The 22,721-nt window shown below is 51.9% G+C and overlaps 3 protein-coding genes and 2 long non-coding RNA genes across 6 annotated transcripts; 2 read left to right on the top strand and 3 right to left on the bottom strand.

Moving 5' to 3' along the window:
- Window positions 1–1,206: 1,206 nt before the first annotated feature.
- On the bottom strand, window positions 1,207–6,562 carry PROK1 (prokineticin 1). The gene is made up of 3 exons (XM_080569314.1): window positions 5,331–6,562; window positions 3,965–4,090; window positions 1,207–3,196 (listed from the first exon to the last, which is right to left on the bottom strand). Exons 1-3 carry the CDS (start codon window positions 5,400–5,402, stop codon window positions 3,077–3,079), a joined length of 318 nt encoding a protein of 105 aa, XP_080425440.1. The 5' UTR covers window positions 5,403–6,562; the 3' UTR covers window positions 1,207–3,076.
- Window positions 6,563–6,774: 212 nt separating this feature from the next.
- LAMTOR5 (late endosomal/lysosomal adaptor, MAPK and MTOR activator 5) lies at window positions 6,775–8,730 on the top strand. The gene is made up of 4 exons (XM_080569315.1): window positions 6,775–6,923; window positions 7,082–7,143; window positions 7,761–7,878; window positions 8,373–8,730. Exons 1-4 carry the CDS (start codon window positions 6,889–6,891, stop codon window positions 8,431–8,433), a joined length of 276 nt encoding a protein of 91 aa, XP_080425441.1. The 5' UTR covers window positions 6,775–6,888; the 3' UTR covers window positions 8,434–8,730.
- Window positions 8,372–10,724, bottom strand: LOC308183369. The gene is made up of 2 exons (XR_013942417.1): window positions 10,614–10,724; window positions 8,372–8,831 (listed from the first exon to the last, which is right to left on the bottom strand). It is a non-coding gene; the product is annotated as an uncharacterized lncRNA (long non-coding RNA).
- Window positions 8,875–21,681, top strand: SLC16A4 (solute carrier family 16 member 4). Of its 2 annotated transcripts, XM_080569312.1 has the most exons (9): window positions 8,875–10,966; window positions 11,449–11,558; window positions 12,525–12,657; window positions 13,032–13,175; window positions 13,652–13,813; window positions 14,191–14,739; window positions 15,997–16,208; window positions 16,968–17,061; window positions 21,332–21,681. In XM_080569312.1, exons 1-9 carry the CDS (start codon window positions 10,951–10,953, stop codon window positions 21,484–21,486), a joined length of 1,575 nt encoding a protein of 524 aa, XP_080425438.1. In that variant the 5' UTR covers window positions 8,875–10,950; the 3' UTR covers window positions 21,487–21,681. The 2 variants fall into 2 exon arrangements, with proteins under 2 accessions (XP_080425438.1, XP_080425439.1); XM_080569313.1 differs by lacking the exon at window positions 13,032–13,175 and having other exon boundaries at window positions 10,635–10,966.
- LOC308183368 lies at window positions 16,084–19,670 on the bottom strand. Its single transcript, XR_013942416.1, has 3 exons — window positions 19,533–19,670; window positions 17,091–19,062; window positions 16,084–16,220 (listed from the first exon to the last, which is right to left on the bottom strand). It is a non-coding gene; the product is annotated as an uncharacterized lncRNA (long non-coding RNA).
- Window positions 21,682–22,721: the final 1,040 nt, after the last annotated feature.

Below are 22,721 nucleotides of genomic sequence, written 5' to 3'. Positions count from 1 at the left end.
CTGCCTATACCAAACTGGCTTCTCGAGGGCTGCTGTTGGAGTTAGGGCTGTCCCAGTGCCGTTCAAAGAAGGGGTTGCAAGACCCAAACTGCAGTCCACAAAGGGCATCTGATCTGAAGCCCCAGGGAGCACCACGGTTTTGTCTTGCAGAGGCCCCATCCAACTGCCAGGAGCAGCAAATTGCTCCAGGGCACCACGAGTTGCTGAAGCGAGAGCTTTGTGATGATGTGAGAGCTTTGTGGTGGGAGCAATGCTGCATTCCCAGACTTGAAAGAGAAATTCAAGTAGCAGGAGGCTTGATTTATTCTTGCTGTAAAAGCAGGGTGAATTTGATGTAGATTTTAGGGGGAAATTGCACGATGCTCTTTAGTAACCACATTGCGGCTACGTCGGGTGTTGAACATCCAGCCCTGGGAGCGAGCATCCCCTGGGCACGGCGCCGGCACTGCGGTGCCGCCAGAAGCCGCTTGCTGCTGGGCGCGGTTCACCTTGAAGCCAGGACGTTGCAGGGAGGACGTCCCAGCAGGCAAGGGGGTGCTCGGCACCACGCTGCGGTGGGAAACGAGCATGTGAGAGGCAAACAGCCACTGGTGCTCCAGGTTAAGGGCTGTGTCGGCTTTTCCCCACGTCCCAGGGGAGGACATGAGCGTTTGCTTCGCTACATATGTTTTATCCCCTCTGGGAGCGTGCACAGAGGTTTTCTTGCATGGCAGCTCTTAGGATGAAAAAGTGCAGGGGGGAGACTTGCTGCCGTCACCGAGTGATTTCCCATTAAATTGTGATCTCCCGCAGTTTAAAGCCACCGGGAGACTGGCAATGCCAATCTGTAGGAAAACCAGAAGAAGCAAGTAAAGCAATGCAACATAACAAAAGAAACCTCAAATATGAAGCTATGTATTTTTTACACTGTTACAAAATAGTAATAGTGTTGTGGGTTTTTTTTTTGTTGTTGTTGTTTTGTAGTTTTTTTTGATTCCCACCACACCCATCCCCCTGTTGCTGTGGGACCCCTTCCATATGGGGAAAGGGTCTGTCCAGGACAGCTCCAGAGCCCTTCTGCCATTGTGTCCTATGCCAAGCGATGGGGCAAATGCCCTCGAAATCAATAAAATGTATTTGTTTGTTGTTTTAACCAAGCTGCCTATTGAGGTAAGTCTTTCTTCACATAAAAAACGAAACAAACAAAAAAAACAATAAAACCAACCCAGTCATTGCAGTGTTTTATTTTCATCCAATTTACAATATTTTTTTGAGGGAGACACAAGTGTGGGGAAGCTTTCACCCAATCTCAGTTATTTTACATTCTCCATTAACACAGCGTCTGCCACAGAAAAACAATTGGTGTCCTTAGAAATAGAAATGGTTGCTACAATAGCACCAAAACCCATCAGAATCCAGCAAAAAGGGGTGCCTAGGCCACAGGAGGGGTTTGCAGCTCAGCTCCCTCCCACGCCCCAAGGCGCTGCTCCCAAAGGTGAACCCCTGCAGCTGCCCAGGCAGCAGCTCTGCATGCAAGCGCTTTCACACCCTAAAACAAGCTTCTCACTTAAGTGTTGCCACTTCTTTAAAGGAAACAATTTTTTTTTCTCTTAATGCTGATTATTCTTTTTTTTTAATTTCTCCTCAAGCTGCTGGAGGTTACTTTGGGAAGTCAAAGGGATGGTCAAACGAGGCAGGCTTTTCCCACAATGTGTTTTTTAGGAGGGGAACTGAAAGCATGTGTCTGAGATAACCTTTAGGACCTAAGTTAACAAAAAACATTTAATTAAATTTAATGTCCCATTTTCCTCCCAAATTTGACCAGCATAAAAAGAGGCCAGCATAGTGCCTGAACCTCAGGCAGCTGCTGAGCCTGGAAAACTTCTCCTCATGTCCCAAAGGCCCGCCTCAGGCAGCTCCAGCCAGCTCTGCTTCACCCCCTGCTAAAGAAGTTGCATTGCAAAATGCTTTGCACCAAAGCTTGAATGCTGGGGAAAACCCAACCCTTAATTACACAAGACAATTAATGGACTTTTAATTGCAGGCATTAGCTCATTCAGCACCAGCTTTCAGGGCTGCTTCCAGGAGGAAATATGTGGATAAGACACAATCACAACAGGAGTTGTCGTGCATCGGTCACAAAGCAGATTTGTGCAGGAGGAACTGCACGGGAGCCAGCGCAGCTGGGAGGCTACAGGGGCACTGCAGAGGCATTGGGTTTGTGTTGGCTTGGGAAGAAGCTGAAGTTTGGTTGTCAGTCAAAAAGCTCAAATTCTCACAAAGGGAAGTTTCTGTTCCTCTGACTTTCCTTTTGTTTTTTCCTTTTGTCTTTTCCTGCACGTTTGAAACGTGCAGAAATAAGCTTTCCATTCCCCTCTTTTGCCTGAAAAATGTGAAAATGGGATGGCTTGGCACTGCCAAAAATCTCCCCTTCCCTGAAACGAATTTCTAGTGAAAGCAGCCAAAGATCACTGTTCATTTTGGAGGCAACAGGAAGGGGCTGTGCAGAGGAAGGTGCCTTGAGCTCTGCAGCCAACACTCCTCAGCCTCCCAGAGAGGAGCTCAGGTTGCCACTGCCACCTCCTCCTGCTGGCCTCGCTCTTGCAGACACTTTGGCAGGTGAAATGGTGCCGATCAGCTTCACCTCCCAAATTTTATTGTGCACTGGGGCAAACCGCATGGGAGGAAGCACTTGGCTGCAGAGGTGGGAGTTCTGTGTTCTCACTCTTCCCAAATTTCATCACCCTTTATTTTGATAAAATAAAGGGTGGAGGTGAAATGTAGCGGACAGCATCCATTACAGCCAGACAATATCCTGTGAAATGTTTTTCTGAGGCCAGAGATGTGTCCTGTCCTCTGTCTGCTCCTCTGCAGAACAGGGCTCTGCTCTGGGGCAGAGCTTTGCTAACCAATGTGCCAGAGCAGCTTGGCCCAACTGTGCCTCAGTTTCTCCAGATACATAGCTTATAACAATGTTTTCTACCTTGAAAAAGCATTTTTAAGGTTGCCTGGTGGGACAGTGCATAAAGCCACAGGAGGGAGCAAAAAAATGGGCACTGAGGGCTGGCAGCCAGGATGAAACTCACAGCTCCATCACCTAAAAGTCAATGTTCTTGAAGTCAAGCGAGCAGCGGTAGCGGCCATCGAGGAACCTGGAGCAGATGAAGTTGGGCAAACAGGGGCAGGTGTGGTGCTGGCGCTTCCCCAAGAATGGGACCTACAGAGAGAAATGGGAGAGAGGATGGGGAAACCCCCCCGCGTCACCCCTGTGTCAGCCCTTGGGATGCAAGCAGGTAAGAAAAACTATCAAATGTAACAAAAGCCCTGGGAATTTCTCTCTGCTGCTTCTCAGGAGTTTAATGGGTATGCCTGAAATGAATTTCTGATCCTTCTGCCTTTGCTCACTCCTCATCTGAGCAGGAAAAGAAGGCACGGCATCGCTAAATCACTACCACCATGCAAAATCGATATGCGAGCCCGGAGGCAGAGCCCCCCGAGGCCGGGTGTCTGGCACTGAATGCGCGCGGAAGAGGAATGGCAGCTCGGGATAATCCAAATGCTTCGGGGCGTCTTAGCCAACAAAGATTGCAGTGCTCGGTGGCTCTGCGGTATTAACTTGGCTTCTCCTTGCTCGGCAGAGCATTTACAAGTCAATTTGGAGCACTTTCCTTTAAACGGATGTGCTGGGCGACTCAGCCCCAGCTCCCCAGGCACTGCTGGCGCACGGCAGCAGGGTTTAGGGTGGCGGGGACAGACCGCGGGAGCAGAAAACACTTCAGAGGATGAAAGCAGCTGCATCACGCCAGCCTGGGAACCCCCGCAAGGCTGCCCCCAGCCTCCTCCCAAATCCACCCCAGCCCCCAGGGCATTAACTGAGTTTTCCTCCCACGCATGGAGCTCAGTGCCCCGCAAGAGCCAAGCTGGTGCTTGGCCCAGGGTCCCTGAACTGCCCCGTTTCCCCCACCCATGGACCCCCCCCCGGTACCTTGTGGCTGAAGGGGTGGCACTCGTCCCCCTGCTGCCCCAGGGGGGTGCACATCCGCAGACCCCGGAGCCAGAGGCTGACAGCACAGCACGTCCCGCTGCCGCACTGCAGGTCCCGCTCGCAGGCCTGGGAGAGACACAAAGGCAATGGTGGGGGGGCGGGAGGTCAGCGTCTGCCCCCAAATCCTTGGGGAGCAGCCAAGAAATCTGCTCCTGGCGACTGGGTGCAAATCCTGCATGGGGATTTAAGGGAGAGGTGAGGGATGCTCGCAGCTCTCCCATTCGGCTGCAGGGTTTTGGGGCAGGGCACGGTCTGGATGCAGGCTGTAAAACCAGGAAAACCCCCGTGTGCAGGGAGGGAGCCATCCCTGGGGGAGAAGTTTGCAGCTTCCCAGCTCAAACCCCTAAGGGAACCTGAATCTCGCCGAACACCCAAAGCACTTCTTAGCACCCAAATAATGTTAAAAATCAGGTCCCAGTAGTGATGGACCACTGCTTGGCTCTCGATGCAGCCCCTTTCCTCCAACCACCAGGGCTGCACGCTCAGCTGAGCCCCACCAGCACCCGAACACAGCAGAGAGAGCACCCGGCCTCCTTCTATTCAATCAGACATCTCCCTCCTCTTAAAAACTTGTCTCAATTTGGGAGGGTGAAGGACAATCCAAGATGCTCCAAGCCCTTGCTTGGAACACAGTCCCCATCAAGGTATGTTTTTCCCCATTTGGAAAGCTTCCTAAACATCCCCATTTTCATGTGTGCTGGATCCAATGCAGTGCTTAGAGGAGAAACGGAGGGAAAAAGCTGCGCTCTGGGGTGACTTTACACTCGTGTGCAAGGAGCAGCGCAATCAGAAAAGCGAGGATTGATAGGGAACAGCACTGACGCACTGAAAAAGCAAGTAATAAACTAAAAAATACCTAAAGCAAACAGTGAAAGGCACCGCTGGCATTCCAGCGCCTCTCCTGATCATTTTCTCAGTGCAAATAATGGGGTGGGGAGAGAGGCAGGGAAGGAAGTTGGTTTTACATCCAATTTGACTTTGCGCCACACGGGTGGGGGACGGCAGGGCAAGTTCAAAGCAACTTGAACTCAGGGTAGCAAATTCAGCTGCTGCTCCCTGCGCTACGCTCCACACAGATAAAGCAAGATAAACTGGTAATTGAAAAAGATTAAACACCAAACCTGTGCAATGAGCTCTGGAGAGTGAGAAGATCTAATTACAGTGTTATAACCGCAACCCCTAGGGTGGCAAGCACAATTTCTGCCCTATTTAAAAAAAAATAAAAGAAAAAAAAAAAAAAGCAAAACAACCCCAAAGCCCAAAAGCCATCCCAAGCTGGGCACGGGAGCAGTGAAGCTGCACTTACCCCCGTGATGACAGCGCCACGGAGCAAGGGCAGCAGCAGGAGCAAGCAGAGGGTCTGCAGGAGCCGTCGCATGGTGCCGTCTGCCCGCGCCGACCGCAGTCCTGCACCCTATATACCCCCTGCCCTCTCCTCCAATGTTTTTTTTTTTTTTCCTCCTGACGATCTCAGAATAAGCAGATGAGACCTGAATCTCTAACGTCATAGAAGAAATATTTTCCCCACGTAGGGTGGGGGAAAAAAACCAACACCAAGCAGTCATCCACCCTCATCTATTTCCCAGGATTATTTTTCAGCTAAGCCAACACAGCTGGATTTTCCAAGTACATACATATTTATCCCTGACAGGTGTACGTAAGAATTGAATTAAGAATTTGTGATTATTGAGCTAAAAGAAAATAAAAGAAAAAAGTTAGTCCGGTACATCCATGATGGTAAGAGTATAATGTTTAATAATGTGGGTCTGTGATAAGTACCCTGTAGAAAGATAAGACTCAGCTGCATTTATTTGTGAGAATAAAATGAGGCAGGGAGTGAATAATATATTTTTCAGTAATGAAAGCATGTTTGTAAATGAACAGAATGTATAAATATCTTGATTTACGGTTTGAAGTATGTCCCCCATACCTGTATTTGGAATATCTCTTGAGAGCACGTGGAAACATGACTAGGGATTGCTAAAGTGGCTAAAAAGGCAGAAACGGGTGGAATTATCGCCTTCTGGTTTTGTTTATACATCCCGGGAGGGTGCAAGGGACAGAGCAGTTTGCAGATGCTGGCATCATTAAACAGGCTGTGCCAGCTCCCACAGTGACATCTTCCACATCTGCAAAATTTGCTTTTTTACATGTGTGCATCAGCAAAACCCCGACACGCTCACGCTGGGGCCCTCCCCCAAAAACACCAACGTGCACCCAGGACTGCATCTGTCAGGTGAGAGAGGAGCCAAATCCCCGCGGCCTCCACAAGGCGACGTCCCGGCAGAGGTGGGGCCCTTCGTCGCTCACCGCCATGCCCCACAGAGCTCTGTGACACGAGCCCCCATCGCAGTCCCGCAACAAGAAATAACATCAGCTTTCAGAAAACTGCGTTAGTCCGTTCAAACACCCACCCGTGAGCATCGCACGGCCCTGGGCTCCCGTGGTCCCGCCTGGATTTGGTCGTGACCGAGCTCATTCCCACCGGCCGGGGCCACGCAAGCCCAGGGTGCGGTGAAGCTCCTTGGCACAAGGACAGGACAGGGCCCCGCCACCGGCCCCCCCCCGGTGCCGCTCCGCGGTCACGCGTGGGGCTCACGCGCCGCTGGGCCCGGCTTGGGGGGGGGGGGGGGCGAGGAGCTGCGCGCCCCGCCTTTGCAGCCAGCCCCCGAGGGCTCGGGCTCGGAGGCTCCCGGACGTGGGGGGCGCGGGGATCGGGTCACGCGTGGGGCCCCTTCCCGGGAGCCCTTCGCGCACTGAGGCCTTTTGGTCCCGCGGCGCCACCGTCCGCGCGCGTCACGTGACTGGCGCCGCTGCCAGGAGCCGCCGGAGCAGGGCGGAAGCGAGGGCGCGGGGCCGGCGGCATGGAGGGGAGCCTGGAGCAGCACCTGGAGGACACGTGCGGGGGGGGACGGGGGGGCGGGGGGAGCTGGGGGAGCGGGGCCGGGGGGGGGGGCGGGGGGAGCGGGGCCGCGGGGGGAGCTGGGGGGCGGGGGGGGAGCGGGGCCGCGGGGGCCCGGGGCCGCCCCGGCGCTCACCGCCGCCCTCTGCCCGCAGCATGAAGAGCCCGGCCGTGGTGGGCGTCCTGTGCACCGACTCGCAGGGCCTCAACCTGGGCTGTGAGTAACGGGGCCGGGGCCGGGGCCCCCCGGCGAAGGGCCTGAGGGGAAGGCGCGCGAGGGGCGGCGGAGGGCCCTGGGTTGGCTCAGCCCGCAGCAGGCCGAGGGGAGGCCTCCTGGCGGCCTGCAGCCCCCCCGCGGGGAGCGGGGCAGGCGCTGAGCTCTGCGCCCTGGGGACGGCGCCAGGGCCCGAGGGATGGAGCCGCGGCCGGGCAGGGTCAGGCTGGGCGTTGGGGAGGGGGTCTGCGCCGTGATTCGGGTCGCGCGCCGGGACAGGCTCCCCAGGGTCACGGCACCGGGCCTGCCGGAGTCCAAGAAGCGTTTGCACGACGCTCTGGGACATAGGGTTTGATTTTGGGGTGATTGTGTGCGGGGCCAGGAGTTGGACTTGATGATCTGTGCGGGTCCCTTCCAGCTTGGGGTATTCTGTAATTCTAAACCTCAACCTGTTCCTGACACTTAAAATCAATTTATTTTAGAGGGGCCACAGTTTGGGGAGATGCTGTGTCAGCCCACAGAGGGGCAGCGGGACTGGCAGGAGCAGCCCCACCTGGCTCTGTGCGGGGGCTGCTTCCTGTGCACGCATGGTTTTAGTCAGCATCTCCCTTGCCTCGCAGGCCGAGGAACACTCTCAGATGAGCACGCCGGCGTCATCTCTGTCCTCGCCCAGCAGGCAGCCAAGCTCACCTCCGACCCGACCGATATACCTGTGGTATGCCTGGAGTCAGACAGCGGGTGAGCATCCAGCCCGGGGGTGCTGCTTTTCTCTGCGTTCACCTTTCCCCCCATCTTTTGGGATCTCCTAGGGGGGGTCAAATCTCTAGAGCAGTGCTCTCTCTCTTTTAGTAAACTGGCAGACTTGGAGGAAGCTCCATCTCCAAAGCTACATGGAGAGGGCAGTCACAAATAGGCACGGGAAATATTAGACTAATGGGACCTCAAATAACAGGAACTGTAAAAGCAGAAGAAAACCTTTCAGGGGCTGGTGGCTACTCCAGCATGATACTTGTTCCGCTGTTGGGATCCCCATGGATAATTTAGCCCATGACGTAGTGTCATTTTTTTGCCAGTTTTGTTAGTGAAGACTTTTCCAGCACTCTTCCTGGGAGGGACGGGAAGAGATGCAGCAACTGAGAGGTCTAGCACAGAGCTGCCCATCTGGTTTTCCACCCAAGTCAGCTTCTGCTCTCATAGCTGGCTTCTCAACTGCCTCACTTCCCTTGTTCTAGGAATATCATGATCCAGAAGCATGACAGCATCACTGTAGCAGTGCACAAGCTGGCATCCTGACCCTGACATCCTGATGCTCCACTCCAGACCAGGTCCTCACTGGACAACGACTCTCCTCTCTGTGCTCCAGTGCAAAACATGCTTCTAGTACCAAATCTGGGCTGAAGGCTCTCCCTCTCTATTTAACAGCTCCTGTGCAGCTATCAGGGTTTCCAATTTGCATTTTAGCACGTGTGCTGCTGAGGATGAAATGTGGGTCACTCACTGAGTTTGTGTAATGATAGATACTGCAAAGCGTGTGTGTGTATGTGTGTGGCCTTATTTGTTGGAGAAATCAATAAATGACCTGCAAAAACATGCCTTTGCTTCTCTTTGATCCTACTTTGAAAACTGTTGCCCATTGCTTTCCCAAAAGCCAAGCGAGGTACCATCTGCCAGTCTGTTCTTCGTTAGCATTTCTACAGAGAAAAGGAGTAATGCACAAAGACTTGAATTAATGGCGGGTCCTCCGGGGGGAAAAGGTACAAACACTTCCCTAGGAATTTCTCCTAGGAAATGTTTAGCCTCCTGTAGTTAAATTGTCCATGTGAGAATGAGTTGCTTATTAGGTCTTGGACTGAAGTTCAAACCTAAACTTGTTGGCCCTGCCTGTGCTGCCTGCCGTGGCTGCATGAACTGCAAATGGATGTTGACAACATCCTTACAAATCCAGGCCTTTCTTCACTTTATATATGAAATGGTACAGGGAAACAATCCTGCAGAAAGGCTTTTCCCTCAAAAAACTGCTACACTCAGATGCTTCCTCCATACAGGGAAAAGGAGCTGGCCTGCAGCTGTCCTTATGCATAATGCAGAAAGGCAGCTTCACAGCGGAGCACAGGCTAACAGGGCTGGGTCAGAGAGAAAATCTGCATTCACGCTGCTTTGACTTTACCACTGCACGCATCAGTGACACTCCCAATCTCATAGTCACTGTTTTGAGTGAAACAGGCACGAGGGACAAGCCCACCCTGCCCAGCCGGGCTACACCCCCCTGTTAAGTTCAATTAACAACGCGGCCTCTAAGCAGGAGCGGAGGGGGATCTGCGCTGCCCCCCGCCTGGCTGGCTGCTCCGGAAGCAGAGCACTGCCACCGCTGCCAGGTGGCCATCCCCAAAGTAACCTGCACGCTGCTCGGGAAGATGCTGTGGGATGAACAGCCGTGTTTTAGGCACCCAGCCTGCAGGCGTGGAGGAGGGATGTCTGCTGCCTGCAAACTCGAGAATCCTTCTGAGAAGTGGCTTTCCTGACTCTCCTCCTCCAGCCGTGGCCAGCCCCTGCCCGTGTCCCGCAGCCACGTACGGACACCTGCCCCAAAAATGAAAAGCTGCCATGTGGCTAAATCACCACGGGGATCCTGCCTGAGCTGTGGAGTAATGAATACACCAACCTCGGGCGCCCCAGTCTGTGCTCAGCTCCTCAAACCTCCCTTTTGGGTGCCAAGAACATCCCCAAATTTTGAGCAATTTCATTTCCCATCCATGCCTTGTGTTTCCAGCACCATCAAGGCACAGCACGCAAAGCTCTGCGCTATTAAATCATTCCCTCCCCCCTTTTCTTTGTTGTTTGATACTTAAGTTCCAAGCTTATCTGCTCAGAAGAGAGTAATATTACATTTTAAATAGCCAAAAGCCAGCAGAAGCTGTTGTCCCTTGAAGAGCAAAAAGGCAAGGGGACGGGGCACGTGGCTGGTTTTCAGCACTCCAGTGAGCACAGAAGGGCACAGCAGCTGCAAAACCCATCCCACTTCAGTGAAAGCTCAACGCACGCATTACCAGCCCTGCTATAGCGAAAGCTTCTCCCTAGCCTCTGATTTAGCCCGGTCCGTCCAACCCTGTCTTTCTGTCCTAGGATCCTGCAGCGAGCTGGAGTGCTGCCTGCTCTGCCAAGGCAGGGAGGGGACAGCTCACCGTCAGGATCCTACAGTTCCGTCTGACTTTAGGAACATCAATCGGGGTGACAGGTCAGCCGAAATGGGGGCACGAAGCATAGCGGCTGTGCTTGCCCTGGAGTTTGTGCTTATTTACAGCGGAGGCACGGAGCGAACTCAATGCACTCGGCTACCAGCTCCTGCCCTGATCCCGCTGCGGAGCACCTTGGCTGTAAAACACGAAGCTTCCCAGGCTCTCTCCTATTTCTGGGGCCAAGGGCTGGGTGGCCGCCCGCCCAGGGCTTGGCTTCAGGCCACCATTGCCACCTACCGCTCCACTCCACGTCTAGCAGGACCCGGAGCCTTGCCTGGAGCTGGATCCTTGCAGGCTTTTCCTCCAGAGGCTCCATTTCCTCCAGGCAGGATTTCTGCTCGGCGAAAGCCCCGGCCAGGGAAGGGGAGGGACTCCTGGCCTGGAGGCAGTGCGGAGGAGGAAGGCTCCGTCCACAAAGCCCCAGCGCCGACGTCCTGCCTTGGCTGTCCTCCCCGGAGACGGATGAGGGACCAGACTTGGGGGCAGCAGGTCCCAACGGGGGGATCTCGTTTCTGGAGCAAATGAAGAGAAGATTCCTCTTTGCAATCTGCTGTTTCAGGGAAGGTTTTCCAGCATGCAGCAGCAGGACGGTAAGGAACAGTTTCAGGTTCATCAACCCCGCCACGGGAGGTGCAGCACAGGCGAGGCGATGGGAAGGAGGGGAGCGGAGGAAGGGAAATGGACAGCTTCCCCGAGAGCTCAGAGACAGGTAACAGGCAGTGAACCCCCGCCTTGGGCAAACCTGTGCTCTAAAGCAGCGGGGAGGTGGTTGTCACATGAAATCACTGAATATTAAGTAGCTCTAGCAATTCGGTGGGAAGGAGAACGGAGTCTAAGCTGTTTGCAGCCAGTGATCACGTGCAACCTAATATCCATTGGAAAAGGGCTTGGTAAAAGCTTCACCCATCCTCAAAAGCTTTCTCAAGTCGAACACAAAATGCTGCTTCCTCTTTAATGGGAAAGGACCAAAGGGGTTCAAGGGCAGGTGATGCTCTCAGGGAAGCAGCTTCACAGGTTAACTGCAACAGCAAGGAAGCAAGGAGCTACTGCACCCCAAAATTCTCATTTCCAGGGGAAAGGAAAGAGGAAAAGCCGGAGTCAGAGCCACCAGCAGTGACGGGAGACGCAAGCCAAGGCACAGGTGGAGCGTGGGCATGGGCAGCGGTGCTCCACTTCTTCCTGGTAAGCAGAGAACAAACTCATCTAAAACCTTCGGAAGCTGGGGTCTGTGGAAAGTCTCAAGTCTGGCGCATGCAGGACAGGCTAACCCTGTCCAGCTGATGGCAAAATAAGATAGGCAATCACTAAGAGACAAAGTGCTTTGCCACACCGCGGACAGGCAGACAGCGGTCCCTGCTTCGCTGCTGGCTGAGCGAAGAGCTCCGTCGCCACAGGCCCCGCTCGCAAGGATGCGACCATCCTCACCTCCCCCGAGCCGCCTCTGTCCCCACGCTGGTTTTGTAACTACGCAGGAGCCAGGAAATCCCACCTGGAAAGCAGGGGTCCTGCACGCCCCCATGCCACGCGCTTCAATACCAACACCCGAGCCCAGGCGATCCCCCCCATCGGTGACAAAGAAAACCCCAGCACGCAGCTAGGAAGGCCGGGACGCGCAGGAAACCTTCCCCCCTGCCACCCCAGCGGAGTGCACCTGGCAGCGCGCACAGCCGCCAATCGTTAACCCCAGCTCCAGGAGGAGGGAGGCAGGACACCGAGGGCACCACCTGTCCTTTGCCCCGTGGCAGGGCCAGCCAAGGAAACGGGGCTGGCAAACACCCGCGCCTGCTCCGCTCGTCTCCCATCCTCTGCTGGCAACGTTTCACAGCATTGAGACCTGTTCATTGTTATTTTTTAATATTAAAACCACAATTTGCAAAGCAAAACACACTAGCAGAGTTAAGCTCTGGTGTTGTTTTGCTCTTTTTCTTTGAAAAAGCCAGTTTTGTACAGGATTCGGGTGAGCTTACAGCACAACGTGGCCACCACGAGTCCCCCCTAACGACATTCCCCCAACGCCCGCTGCATCCCTGCTCGCAGTTTCTTTCTCCCAGAACACAACAAATTATCCTGAACGCGGGAGCGCACAAAGCAGCAGGAAAGCAGCACCTGTCCCCTGCAGCACCTGACCTGCTTCTGATCTGAACTCAGGTTAACGTGCTCGTGATGGGAATGCTCAAGACCTTTGGCATTTTCTTCGTGGCTTTTCAAGAGGAGGTGGGGGGCTCCTCGGAGCAAGTCAGCTGGATCGGCTCCATCATGTCCTCGCTGCGCTTCCTGGGAGGTGAGCAGGCACCACGGGGGCTGGGGCAGTGCTGCAGCCTCGGGTTGCTCTGATGGACGGGGCACTGGGGTGCTCTGGGGGTGGCACCTCCGTCCCCAGCCGCGGGGTCACGGCACCTTGCTGTAGCTGCTTGGTTATACAGGACACGAGCAAAGCCTCAGCCCTAGCAGCATTACTAATGTCTCCAACCAAACCAGCAGCTGAATAATTCACCAGAGCTGTGCCGTGCAGCAAGAAGCAGGTTAAGGAAATCTGGAAGTTTGGGCTTCAATTCCTTCCTCTTCCCCCAGATTTCCAGGGTCCAAGTTTCCAGGCCCTGCGGAGCATCAGCTGTCATTTTGGGGCACAAGAGCTCTGCCTCTTTTCCCTTGCAGCCCCGCTGGTGGCCGTGGTCTGCAGGAGGCTGGGCGAGCGGCCGACCTCCATCATCGGGGCCGGCTTGGTCAGCGGCGGCTGCCTGCTCAGCACGCAGGCCACCAGCGTCCCCTTCCTCTGCATCTCCATGGGACTCCTCCTGGGTGAGCTGCCTGCGGCGCACGGGCGCGTGGGGACCTCGCTGCACACAACGAGCAGAAGCAGCTTGGTTAAACCAGGCTGTGCCCCCACCGTCACCGGCCCCTTTACTGCCACCAGCCCCCTGCCATGAGATGTCGCATGAAACCCCAAAGCTTCGTGCTCAGGAACATAAGATACCAATTTCAACAAGCTAGACCACACTAACTTTGTTTTGTTTTCCCCTGGACCCAACATATGCCACAAATCCTGGCCTTTTAATCCCTTCGTAAAAGTGCACAGCCTCAAAAACCCTGGACGCTAAACAACATGCCTGAAATCCTGTTCTCCACTGATAGCAACAGCAGTCAGCCCCCGCTTTCATTTTCACCTCCACTGCAGGGAGAATAAGCTTAGGACAGCATGCCGCTGAATCCCCAGCCCTCCCGATACGAAGCAGCCGCTTCTTGGCACTAACATCCCACTTCCACCCGTGTCGCAGGCATGGGCTTCTGCTGCCTTTACCAGGCAGCAGCGGTGATGACGGCCAAGCGCTGCAGGACGCGGCTGGCTTTCTCCAACGCCATCGCCCGCTCGGGAATGGGACTGACGTTCCTGATAGCGCCCTTCACACAGCTCCTCATCGATTCCTACGGCTGGCAAGGTGAGCGCATCTCCCGCTTTCCACATCCCTCAGTGTGAAGAAGGCACCTGAGGCTCTTTTTAAAAACTAAAATTGGATGCACCAAGGAACAACTTGGCCTCTTTCTAGGTTAGTTTGGGGATATCTGCTTTTACTACGCTGTTTCAGGACAGTCCATCACTTTTGATGAGTGAAAATAAAACAACCCGCCCCAGATTCTGTTTTCTTCTTGCATGCATCAGGAAGAAAGGGACTTCCAGCCCAAAAGCCAGAAAATGGCTCTGGCAAGGCACCTTTACCTCTTTGCTGATCTTTCTCCATGTCCAACATGGATTACATCCTGTCTAAAAAAGATCTAAAAGGAAAAAAAAAAAAAGGCACCTTTTGTCTTTGTTTAGGTACTCTCCTGATTTTTGGAGGCATCATGCTAAACCTCGTGCCTTCCAGCATGCTGCTGCGTCCCATCAGCACCCAGCTGCCTCAACGCTCCTCTGCTAAAAATCATGACAGTGAGTCTTCAGTGCCAAAAAAAGATTCAGAAATCCTTACTAGACACCTGGATGAAGACCCTGACAGGGGAGTGCAGCTTGGCCACACACAGGACCTGCCCATCACAGAGCAACCCGTGGCACACTGCAGTGGAGACATCTCTGGGCCGGCAACTGCGGAAGTGTCGGAAGGGCTGGAGAAAGCCCCTGCAGACCACAGCTCACCAGAAACAGCCAGCGAGGCCATGAGTAGCTGTAAACCCCTCCCAGCGACCAAAGAAGAAAATCCACAGCCTCTCCTCGACTTTTCCCCTTTGAAGGATCCCCTCTTCTGCATTTTTACATGGTCTTTTTTGTTCAGCCACTTGGCCTACTTCGTGCCCATCTTCCACCTGGTAGCAAGAGCCAGGACGCTGGGCATAAGCAGCATGGATGCTTCTTACCTCATTTCAGTGGCTGGTAGGCAAAAGAATCTTTTAAACACATTTATAATTACAATGATGCCAAAATAGGAAAGAAATACAACACAAATCTTGCCAAGAAATAGTCCCAAATGTGTTCTAGAATAAATCTTCATGGAAGAGCTTGAGCTCACAGCCCTTACCCCCCATTCTGTATATATAGTGTCGCCTTCTGTACAAGTACAAAGTTGCTCTCACATGGTGGGTGGTTCTCTCAACCTAAGCCAGATGATCACCCTTCCCTTCTGCAATGAACAAACACAAGTTTCAAATTGCATTGGTGCTACCAGTCCTCCCAAGCCTTCCCACAAATCTCCCTGCTTTGCTTAAACCCACAAAAGCCACAGAAATCCAGAGTCACTCAGAAATCCAGGACCTCTAGTCTGACCCAGGAATGTATGCAGAGAGAAATACGGTGTTAGGAGAGAAAAAAACAACAAAAACACACTAATAAATCGGATCTAGCCATTTGGATTTGGCACGTTCACCTGAAAGGGGGGAAAAAAATACCACCCGCCCCCAAAAAATAATGACATAAAGAAGGCATTACACTGAAGTCACATCAGGTTAAAAAAGTGGCTCCATTCTCAGTCATGATAAAATATTTTATTATACGAAAATAAATTTGTCTTCTACAGTGCTGTATAACATTTAGAAATTATGCATGCTGTGGAAGAGACTAGAAAGAGATCACAGCAATTAATCTGACATTTTGAATTAAGAGTAGGAGGGTCAGCAAGATAGAGCTGACAGTTATCAGTCCTTTCACCTTTAGTTTATAAAAACACATCCGGAAACGTTAAATCAAGTATCAAAGGTTTGCTGATCCTTCAAAAAAAAAATGCTGGGCTTTTGTCCTTTTTTGCTTCTTAAAAAAAACACACACACAAATGAACACTTCTCAGTAGTCTGCTTTTTCTTCCTCTTGAAAAAGATCAAGTGACAAACCTTTCTTTCCTATTTTTACTGAAGGGCACTTCAGAATTTTCTGTTGAGTGCACAGCCCTTAATTGAATTTCTACAGACCACTTCTGTGCACCCGCAGGCAAAGAAGGCACCAAGGTAAAGAAAAAAGCATGAATTTTACAACAGCCTAAAAATGCCTTCCTGCAGCTTCTTGGCATTGCAGCCCTTTGTGGCCATATCCTTAAAGCAAGCGGCAGGCAGAACGCATTTCACAACTCCTCACAAAATAGGGAAAAAATGTAAAAAAAAAATATCTTCTCTGAGGCTCGATGACCTCCTCTTTCCCCAGGCATCACAGAGACAGTCAGCCAACTTCTCTCGGGGTGGATCGCCGACCAGAACTGGACCAAGAAGTACCACTACCACGCGGCTTACCTGGTGCTCTGCGGCATCACCAACCTGCTCTGCCCTCTGGCCACCACCTTCCCGCTGCTCATGACCTACGCTGTGGCCTTCGCCATTTTCTGCGGTGGATTCCTGGCTCTGGTGCTCCCTGTGCTGGTGAGGATATTTCTTTAAATAATAACAAAAAAATAATAATACACAGTGTTTCCAGCAATATTCCACAAAATACCCAACAACCTTTTCCTAAAGCTGAAGTGCCCTGGGCTGGTGCAGACTTGCATCAGAGGGGTCTCCCCCTCCAGACCCCCCAGCCTGAGCCCCTCGAGAGCCCCAGTCTCCCCCCAGCCTGCTGACTGGCACGCACAGCCCAGGTGCAACAAAAGCACCCAGAGTCTGCTGCAGATTGTCAGTGATTTGACTCAGCGAATTGCTTCCCACATCCTCCTTTCTAAAGGAGATGGTTCCAGCTCCTGGGAACCAGAATGAATCCGTTCATTTACAAGCGCTCAGGCAAAACCAGAGAGCTGTGAATATCTGGTCCCAACCCCTGGATTATCTGTAACACACAGACCAGTTACAGCAGGATCTGGACAGGGAAACAACATTACAGTTTGGGATTTCCTCCCGGGAAGGAATGCAGTCAGATTTTACACCAGCCTCCTCAAAGCCTCAGCAGCTTTACCAGTTTCAGGAGATGCCCAAACAGCGGGATGAGAGCAATGCACCTTGCACCCCTGTAATTTCAGCGCCGACCTTAAGGAGGCGAGCGGATTCAAGGCTAAACCAGACCTGCATGTGCAAAGTCCTCCCAAAATATTACAGCAGCTGAAAAGGAAACTCCCCAGAAAAGGTGCTTTGTGCCTTGCTCATTCACATGAACCCTACCAATAATTATTGATTTGGTTTTACAATCAGGTAGATCTAGTTGGTGTGCCAAAACTCCACAGCTACTTGGGATTTGCTTCCTTCTTTGCTGGGATAGCAGCCGTCGGTGGACCTCCTCTAGCAGGTAATTCATACATTACATACCACACATACCCACCACAGACATCCACTGATTAAATGTACTTCTGGTTCACTCTCCTACCCGTAAGCATCCACAGATGGTCTTTCTGTCCAAGTAGAAAAAAGCATATTTAAGAACATTATCTTTACGCACAGGCAATGTTTTTGCTCACGAATTTGCAAAGCCCAACCAGCAGTCTAACAGCGGCATGGGAAAAAGGATGCTGGCCTCCAACCCCCGCCTCCCCCCCTTTATAAGCCTGACCACAGCAGATCAATGGTGACCACACTACCACAGATTTTACCACTAAGAATGCATCATTAATACTGAGCTAGAAATAGAGAGACAGGAGGGAAGACAGCTTGATAAAGGCAAGGCTTGAACAGGCTCAGCAGCAGCCCCACCGAGCAGAGGCACTGAAATGTACAGCGAAGTCCCAGTAATCTCCTGTTTTGAAGAAGATTACGCTACTTAGCCATGAGAGCTCCTGGGCCCAAAGATAAGGAGGATGAAAAGCCTTTCCTCTTCTCCCTCTGCCAGGAAACCAAGACAGTTTTGAGCATCTGGCAGATTTCAAGCACTCAGAAATGAGCTTCTGTTCACAAGAGAGGGGCTCATTCTCCTCCATACATCCAGGGCAGGACAAAGCTCATCCTTTTCCTGACCCTTAGCCACACCTCATATCTGGAACAAGGATCTTAGCTGTTCCTACAACGAAAGTGAACAGAAAAAGCTGCAAGGTCAAACACTGGTGTGAACGATGCCCCATCACCCACCTAGCAGATGTGCCCTGAACTCAGCCTAAAACCTGGCAAGCTGTTCTTCATCTGCTGTTTCCTGCCCCGCGCTGGCAGCTGCCCCGCGCCTGCAGGCACACTTGGCTCCAAGCTGCCAAGTATTCTGCAATACCACCTCCGTGCTGCAAAGTTTTAGCAAGCCTGCTGTACTGCGGGCATGAGAAAGATTGATTTCCCTAATCAATATCTCTAGGTTGGCCAAACTCTGTATATGGATGCAATTTCAAGCAACTTAAGTACTTCCATTGACAGTGTGCTTTACACTGTCACAGTGATGCATAGCCTATTCCGGGGAAGATCTCTTCTGCTGATACAAGATGTATGTCCACCACAAAGCAATACCTGTAAAACCATCTGAGTAAATTCTCTGACAGTACAAAAAGAAATAAGTTGGCAATCCTTTATCCATGCATCATACATGCTAACACAGCAGCTACATTTTCATCTGCTTCCAATATATTTTTGCTAATTGGAAGCCTTCTGCATTCTGAAGATGCTAACCACTCACTGCGAGAACATGTCTGGATTTTGTAAAGCAAGCAGGTTTCTTGCAAAAGGCCTTGCACAGAAATCAGTCTTCTTAATACAGATGGGATAAATAAAGGCCAAACAAAGCCAAGAAGCAAAACTCTCACTGATCCGTCTCAATGTAAGCAGAGCAAGAGGGAAATGATTCAGAGATCAGGATCTAGGTTTGTGATACAAGATAATTTTCAGTTTTCTGCAATTTTCTCTTCCAATTCTTTTTCTTTCTTCTGCAATTTTCCTCCTCCAACACAGCTGTATTAAGCATGAATACTGAATGGGACTAGAAACTACTGATTAAGTTTCCAAAAGCAGCTGCTCCTTGCAGAATATGGAATGGGATTTAAATGCTACGTAATATCTTGGGGTTTAGTGCCTTTGACTGCTGCTGACTTTCCTAAGAGTTCGACTTCAGAAGTACGATTTTTAGAATTTTATGAAGACAAATTTTTATAGTGAACCCCAAGACATAATATTAACACGCATATTAAAAAACGCTTATTTTACACACTAGAGCAAAGCCTAATCACAATGCAACGAAAAGGTGACTTACCTGCAAATCTGTTTAACTTAAAGCCCTTGAGTCTGGAGGCAGCCAGCCCGACTGAAAGCCTGGGGCGAGAAGCCTGACGGCTTGCTCACAGCTGTTTGCCTGCCAGCGCTGTTGGACGCTCCTGCCCTTCTGAAAAACAAAACCAAAGTGGAACAAGACAAAACAAACATTATTTTGGCAAGCCGCAAGCAAGCTAAGGAGGGAGAGGATATTTTATTTCCATAAACAGGACAAATCAGTAACTCACACTGCAAAAGGAAAAAACCAAACAAACTACGTAATCCGAGATTACGGAATAGATTCCAGCAGCCAGCACACAAAAACTCCAGCCCCAACAAACGTGCGGTGAAGTGGGAGAGGAAGGAATCATTTGAAAGCTGCATTGGCACATACATTTAGATGCTCTCACCTAAATTCTGCCTGTCTCTTCACGCTAGATATTGCTGCTAGGACATCGGTAATAAACAAAACCCAGAGGTGCCAGATCCCTCTGCTGATCACAGAGCAGTGGTGCAATTTCAACAACCCAACCACAGCCCACAGCGTAAGCATGTACAGTGCTTGTTTGCATTGTACCACTTTACATGCCAGGGAGTTACCAGCATTGCTTGCAAAACTGCTGCTCTGTTGCACTTTGCAGACCATTGGCTTCTAATTCTGCTCTCTGCAGCAGGAATTTACTTTTATTTTTTGCTCAGGGAGCAGGAATGCAGGCTTTGAAGGCTGGGACGTCTGGTGGTGAAGGCATCACCATCGCTGCTCTGCCAGCCAGGAGGCTATGCTGGTGCTTCAGCACTAGCTTGAGCTTATGGAAAAAACAGAAAAATCCCACATTTATAAATATCCAGAAGGCAATTTTTAAAAATAATAGAAATACTCAGAGCTCCACAACTAGAGCACTCTGTCCTGGACACCTACATCTTACAAATGACTACATTAGCATCCCTTGTCCACATCTCACAGACTTTCAGACAGGAAAAACTGATCCCACCTCTCAGAATAAACAACCCGGCACAACATACAGGGCCCAGGAGCGGGACCCGCATCACCATGTCCTACACCACAGGGTCCCCTTCCGACAGACAGCACCGTCACAGAATGGCCGAGGTTGGAAGGGACCTCTGAAGATCATCTAGTCCAACCACGATGGGTTCTCGGCTCTGCCCTCTGGCCAAGGCACATGCAGGGCTCAAACAATATCCCTGAGGAAAAAACAGAGCTGAAACCTCACAGCATAGGCATGGGATAACAGAAACCAAATACCACTGGCAAGCCCACAGGGAAGCAGCAATAGAGCAAAGCAGCATGAGCCTTTTCCCCGTTCTACAGACCTCCATGGCCGTACAAATCTACAGGAAGGAAACGTTAGCACCTCTTGCCAGTCACACAGCCACGTCCCGAGCAGCACCACTCCCTTTCCCACTGAGAGCTGGGGCGCTCACAGGTACAGTGGGAACAGTGCTTCAGTGCAAAGCCGGGATCTCTTGGGACAAGGTTGCTGTTTCCACTCCTTTCCAGTTTTAAGAATCCCAGACTCAGGCCAGAGCTAACACCGGTGTAAATTGTGTAAATCCGTGGATGTCAGGGAGGAATTCTGGTGTACACCAGTAGCAGATCTAGCTCAGCTGGTCACTCTGCTGCTAACCCACCTTGTGCATCCACATGCCAGATTTGGGAGTATGTTATAGAATTTATTACACGCAGTAGCAACTCCTATTGCTTTGTATATTTTAGATTCTAACAGAGGAATTATGCACATTTAAACTGAAATGTCCAGATACTAGATGATACGATGTAACCAAACAAAACACTTAAAGGTCATTTTTAAAAGGCGCTCTGCCCCCTTGCAGATACCTGAGTCTCTACTGAATGTAGGTTTTCCTTTTAAGTGCTGGCAAAGCTACCTTTAAGCAAGTTCACCCCCTGCTCTTGGTCTGGGATCTTTCATATGAGACAGGTTGTGTTAAATTGGGCCTGCTCACAAGGCAGCAGGTCTGGAGAATCCAGAGATTGCAGTGCCGATGTTGCAAAGGAGTCAACTCGTTACCAATGGGACCTAACATCTGCTGCAGCAGCTACTTCTTGCCCACCTACTGAAACAGGAAAAAAAGAGTTGGGGATTAAATTCCATCAGATTAAAATCCACTTCCACTACAAGGATCTGGCAACATCAGCCCCAGGAAGAACATCCGACACGTTTGCCAGTTACACCTATCACAACCGTCCTACCTGACCAGGCACCAGCTGTCCGTGCTGCACAGCCACGGTTAAGGTAACCTAAAGAAAATATCGGAGGCATTCTGAAAGGAGAACACACATCCTTCACTTCCCGCCCACCTCCCAAAAGGCTTTTGGTGAGAAAATCCAACAGCTTTACTAACGATCTTTCCTCCCGCAGGGTGGCTGTATGACTACACGCAGACCTATGCCTGCTCTTTCCTCTTTGCTGGAGCCTGTGCTCTCATCTCGCCCATGTCCTTCTTCTTTGAGCCGCTGGCCCAGAAGTGGAAGCTAAAGGAAGCCAACCCGAGCAACGTCCCCACGCTGGGCTGAAGCTTTAAGGCAGCAGAAGCTTTGAAGAACCAGCCTCATTGCACCCGCAACCGGACGCGGCAACCAGCACAGACCTTCTGCACCCAAAGCTACCAACGGCAGCGAAATCAAACCAGGGATTTTCAGATGTCAGACTCACCGTTAGCATTTCTAGATGTTTCTGGTCCACATGTGATTAAAGCCACCTGAGAACCACGTAGGGTAACGCACTGTTTGACAGGAAGGAGCACAGCTGGCGGCCGGGGGGACGCGGGGGCTCTGCCAGCTCCCAGCTGGGGACAAGGGGCCCGGCAGCCCCCGGCCCCCCCAGCCTCTGCCCAGCACGAAGCTGCCTCGCCTCCAGGACACGGCGGCCAGGAGCTCCTGAGTGCCAAAGCGCGGGGGGAGGTTTCAGCTTATTTACTCAGACATGACTAATTAGCAATGGGGAGGGATGCAGGGACACAGATTGGTACAAGAGATAAGGTTTTAACTTCCAACAGGATGAGAAAATCAGCTGGGCATAGAATATCCTGAGTTGGAAGGGACCCATAAGGATCATCGAGTCCAACTCCTGGCACCGCAGAGGTCTACCCAAAAATTCTGACCCTGTGACTAAGTGCACAGTCCAAACGCTTCTTAAACTCCGACAGGCTCAGCGCCATGACTGCGTCCCTGGGGAGCCTGTTCCAGTGGGCGACCACCCTCTCAGTGAAGAACCTCTTCCTCATGTCCAGCCTAAACTTCCCCTGCCTCAGCTTGACACCATTCCTGCGGGTCCTACCACTGGTCACCAGAGAGAATAGATCGGCGCCTGCCCCTCCACTCCCCCTCGCGAGGAAGCTGTAGGCCGCGATGAGGTCTCCCCTCAGCCTCCTCTTTCCCAGGCTGAACAGGCCCAGTGCCCTCAGCCTCTCCTCGTACGTCTCCCCCTCCAGGCCCTTCACCATCTTCGTAGCCCTGTTAGCCCTATTTTATTAGGCCTTGTGAAAGGAATTTGTTTGGAGAGTTTGGAAACGCTCAAAGGCCGTAGCCTAAAGAAACTCTAGTATGGCATTGGTTGTCACGGCAGAGGGCTTGGAACCAAAACCCACGACAGGGCAAGCTTCCAGCCCCACAGCCGCTCGTCAGGCCCTCGCCCCCGCTTCCCAGCACAGCACCCGGAGCCTCGCAGGGGGGCTTAGCAAGCCCGTGCTCTGCCAGCACCCTGCAGCTTTCCTTTGGAGGGGCAGGGTGCAGCTGTCCTGCCTTTCTGG

Source organism: Anser brachyrhynchus, assembly GCF_964034855.1.
Source record: "Anser brachyrhynchus genome assembly, chromosome: 27".
NCBI classification, from domain to species: Eukaryota; Metazoa; Chordata; class Aves; order Anseriformes; family Anatidae; genus Anser; species Anser brachyrhynchus.
This window is presented reverse-complemented; position numbering and strand designations above follow the sequence as displayed.

Coding starts and splice junctions, on each gene's coding strand:
- PROK1 (XM_080569314.1), bottom strand. CDS start 5,402: ATGCGACGGCTCCTGCAGACCCTCTGCTTGCTCCTGCTGCTGCCCTTG. Junction 4,091..5,330: donor GTGGCGCTGTCATCACGGGG/GTAAGTGCAGCT, acceptor TGTCTCTCCCAG/GCCTGCGAGCGGGACCTGCA. Junction 3,197..3,964: donor GCCACCCCTTCAGCCACAAG/GTACCGGGGGGG, acceptor TTCTCTCTGTAG/GTCCCATTCTTGGGGAAGCG.
- SLC16A4 (XM_080569312.1), top strand. Junction 13,176..13,651: donor CTCCATGGGACTCCTCCTGG/GTGAGCTGCCTG, acceptor CCCGTGTCGCAG/GCATGGGCTTCTGCTGCCTT. Junction 13,814..14,190: donor CGATTCCTACGGCTGGCAAG/GTGAGCGCATCT, acceptor GTCTTTGTTTAG/GTACTCTCCTGATTTTTGGA.
- LAMTOR5 (XM_080569315.1), top strand. CDS start 6,889: ATGGAGGGGAGCCTGGAGCAGCACCTGGAGGACAC. Junction 7,144..7,760: donor GCAGGGCCTCAACCTGGGCT/GTGAGTAACGGG, acceptor CTTGCCTCGCAG/GCCGAGGAACACTCTCAGAT. Junction 7,879..8,372: donor TGCCTGGAGTCAGACAGCGG/GTGAGCATCCAG, acceptor CCCTTGTTCTAG/GAATATCATGATCCAGAAGC.